At 35.5% G+C, this 3,631-nt stretch overlaps 1 protein-coding gene across 1 annotated transcript; it reads left to right on the top strand.

Moving 5' to 3' along the window:
• Positions 1-832: 832 nt before the first annotated feature.
• Positions 833-3,296, top strand: LOC107764000 (heavy metal-associated isoprenylated plant protein 9). Its single transcript, XM_016582521.2, has 5 exons — positions 833-1,110; positions 1,195-1,381; positions 1,469-1,641; positions 1,748-1,838; positions 2,670-3,296. Exons 1-5 carry the CDS (start codon positions 1,090-1,092, stop codon positions 3,125-3,127), a joined length of 930 nt encoding a protein of 309 aa, XP_016438007.1. The 5' UTR covers positions 833-1,089; the 3' UTR covers positions 3,128-3,296.
• Positions 3,297-3,631: the final 335 nt, after the last annotated feature.

Raw genomic sequence — 3,631 nt, 5'->3', positions numbered from 1 at the left:
CTTAAATATAATTAGAATCCTATCGTAAATTTTAAATCTCGACAAAGGGGAGAATTAGAGGGGGGAGGGGGAGGTTGGTTTGAGATGTAGAAATGAAACAACCCATGTGATACCAACTTTGAAGCACAAAGAAGTTTACACGCAAATCATTAGCGATTTCGCATCTCCCAACTCCCATTTCTGTTCAAGTTACCAAGTTGTATTAAAGGTTAGCGATACAGTACTAGTATACTTTTTCTCTATCACAGAAAGCTGATAAATTTATGTGAAAAAAAGTACCTCGAAATTGATGAAATAAAAAGAAATTCAGATAATGCATGGTCCTCGCTAGTCCTTTCCTTGTCGACCAATGCGATATGAATATTAGTTAGTGTATTATTTACTGATCCCTTAACAATCTTCATACGAGGCACCACGTGTTTAATTATCATAACCTTAAGATCATCAGCAGTTCAGCATCTAACATGGTCTCGAATTTTCTACAATTAAAAGAAAGAGTAGGAAAATGGCGAATTAAAGGTCTTATTAATGCCTAGATGAGGTAAAATAATCATGGTTTAGCTAATTAGTATGCTCAGGGTGAATGTATTAAGACAAAATTTATGTGATTAGGTAGGTGATTAATTAGAGTGGGACACACTCAAATAGGAGACAGTGGTTCTTGAAACCTAGGCAACATAATAAAATGTGAATTAAATTAGTATTTTCACAATATTCTCTTTGTTTCCTCTCTCCTATTAATTCCCTTTATTCTTTTTTATTTATTAAATCCCCTTTATGTCTATAAATTTGGTTAGCCCCTACTCTTTGGAAACCCCCTTCTCTCTCTTTCTATTGTGCTCTTGTTCTTCCCTGAACAAAGCTTTAGCTAATATACAAAAAGAAAAGAATTAATTTTATTGCCCTGCATGTGCTCTGCCATCGCACAGAGTTTGCTTTTGTAGGATAATAATCGCACCGCCCATTCTCTCTTTACAATCTTATTTTGTCATATAACTGCACTTTGATTCTCTTCACAGTCCCTTTTCTCCTACTTTGAACCATATAAAAGCCAGCTGTATTTTTCAGTTATAGTCATAGACAGATACAATGGGTGAAGCAATTCAACAGGTTAGTACGTACTCTGTTTTTTTTTCTTGAATGAATTTTTGTAAGTTTATTGAATTTGATGAGATTGTGGATGTAATACCACAGGAGCCAACAAAGGAAGAAGTGAAAGTAGAGGAAAAGAAGGAAGAACAAACAGAGGAGAAGAAAGAAGAGAAAGTAGAAGAGGAGAAAAAAGAAGAGCCAAAACCACCTTCTCCTTTCGTTTTGTACGTCGACTTGCATTGTGTTGGATGTGCCAAGAAAATTGAGAGGTCCATTTCAAAGATTAGAGGTTTGTATACATTCTAGTATACTAATTTTTTCTGGCTTTTAATAGTTGTGTGTATTCTAACGTCGAATTTGCATGCAAATGGAGCAGGGGTTGAAGGAGTAGTGATAGACATGGCGCAAAACCAAGTAACAATAAAAGGAGTAATAGAGCCACAAGCAGTATGTGACAGGATTACCAAGAAAACCAAGAGAGTTGCAAAAGTGTTGTCACCCTTGCCGGAAGCTGAGGGTGAACCTATTCCTGAAGTTGTTGCTTCACAGGTAATTTTATGGCTATGTATGTATATATGTTATTGCTTTTTGAATGATTTGTAAGTATGCATAAAATGTTATAATAATGTAAACGTTGGATCGCTATCTATTTCAGGTAAGTGGATTGACTACGGTGGAGCTTAACGTCAACATGCATTGTGAGGCCTGCGCCGAGCAACTTAAAAAGAAGATTCTCAGAATGAGAGGTAACTTAACTGCTACCCATGTTTTGTTTTACTTTTTTAAAAAAATTGAATTTTACATTAAGTAGTGTAAAAGAACTTCTAAAATAAATATACACACATATTGCATGCTATAACATGTTAAAATAAAGGGCCCTAAATTAAATGGATATTGAATTTTATCACACTAGAACTTAATTCCAATCGATAATATTCCATGGCAACACAAACTTAAAGAGTGATGAGGAGATTTTATTCACGTCTGACCCCATTTTTAAGGTTGGTGGTGGGACACGGCAGGCCGGTGCATAATGTTTTCCACATATATAAGGTTTAAAAATATTTAGAGAAGTAAATTTTTTAAATAACTTGCACCTAATTAATAACCAGAAAACCATGAAAGGAAACCTGAGAATGATGGGTAATTAATTAGAGTCTGTCGAACCTCTCTGAATTTTCACAGAGTAAAATCAAAACATCTAGCTTTGATTGGAGACCAATCATGAATCATGATGATGATTAGCAAGAACGGCAGTTTTTGAAAGTGGAAAAACAGATACTATTGTATGTTGGAATAGTATGCTTGACCTTGTAAGAATTTATCGATTCAGATTCCATCTCTACACCTTTACGTGAGTATATTTTTTTTCATGAAACTTTATTAGTATCAATGCTTTTCCATATTTAAAGTTGACGGAACATTAGAAAGCAAACTATTTTGTCTTGACTTGTCACACATCAAGTACCACTCCACTTTTAGTACATAAAATACAAACTCCACAGCAAAACACTTGTTCATTTTATAACATTAACGTGCACCAAGTAATGTATACCATTTGTCTTTCTGAAATTTAGGAGTGAGAACTGCAGAAACAGAAGCCAGCACAGGAAAAGTTACGGTGACAGGAACCATGGACGCCAACAAGCTCGTTGAATACGTCTATAGACGCACCAAAAAGCAAGCTAAAATTGTGCCTCAACCCGAACCCGAGAAGCCCGCTGAAGAACCAAAACCTGAAGAGTCCAAACCAGAAGAGGCAAAGCCAGCTGAAGAAGCTAAGCCCGACGACGGAGTAGCTGAAAAGAAAGACGGCGACGGTGAAAGACCACCGGAGGAGGAAAAGAAAGAGGGCGGCGAAGAACAAGCTGGAGAAGATAAAAAAGAAGGAGAAGAGATTATTCCAATTGGAGATCATGATCAAATGAATATTAATAAGATGATGTATTATTATCAGCCACTTTACGTCATTGAAAGAATCCCACCTCCGCAGCTCTTCTCTGATGAAAACCCTAATGCATGTTGCATTACATAATATAACCAATCAATAAGAGTTTATCGATCCTCACTGAGTTTTTATATATTGTGGGACGATTAAACACGTAGGAGTAATTTATATTTGTTGTATGCATGATTATATATGTGAAGGGGATATATATTATTATCCCTAGATCATGAATAATGATGAATACAAATTTATCGGGTAATATCTAATTAATCTTGGACATAATGCTTCAAGAGTGCTGGAAATGTCACCTCGGGGTTTTGTTTTTGTGTATATATATCACCATCTTAAATGTTACAATATGACATATTGTTCATATGTACTTTCATATATATGGCGCAATGTTCTAAACTTTATTCTGATGTTTAGTCTACCTAGATATTTTTAATTCTATGATATTCTCGACTATGTTATGAAACTATATGTGTCACAGGCAACATGCAAATAAAGTAGGGCAGAGTAACTTCCAACGAATTGATAATCCAAAGAAGACAGTTGTATACGGCGAATCCGGGGGCCTATTTCCCCGTCATA

Source organism: Nicotiana tabacum, chromosome 6, assembly GCF_000715075.1.
Source record: "Nicotiana tabacum cultivar K326 chromosome 6, ASM71507v2, whole genome shotgun sequence".
Taxonomy (NCBI): domain Eukaryota; kingdom Viridiplantae; phylum Streptophyta; class Magnoliopsida; order Solanales; family Solanaceae; genus Nicotiana; species Nicotiana tabacum.
The sequence above is the reverse complement of the archived record's forward strand: the minus strand, read 5'-3'. Positions and strand labels throughout refer to the sequence as shown.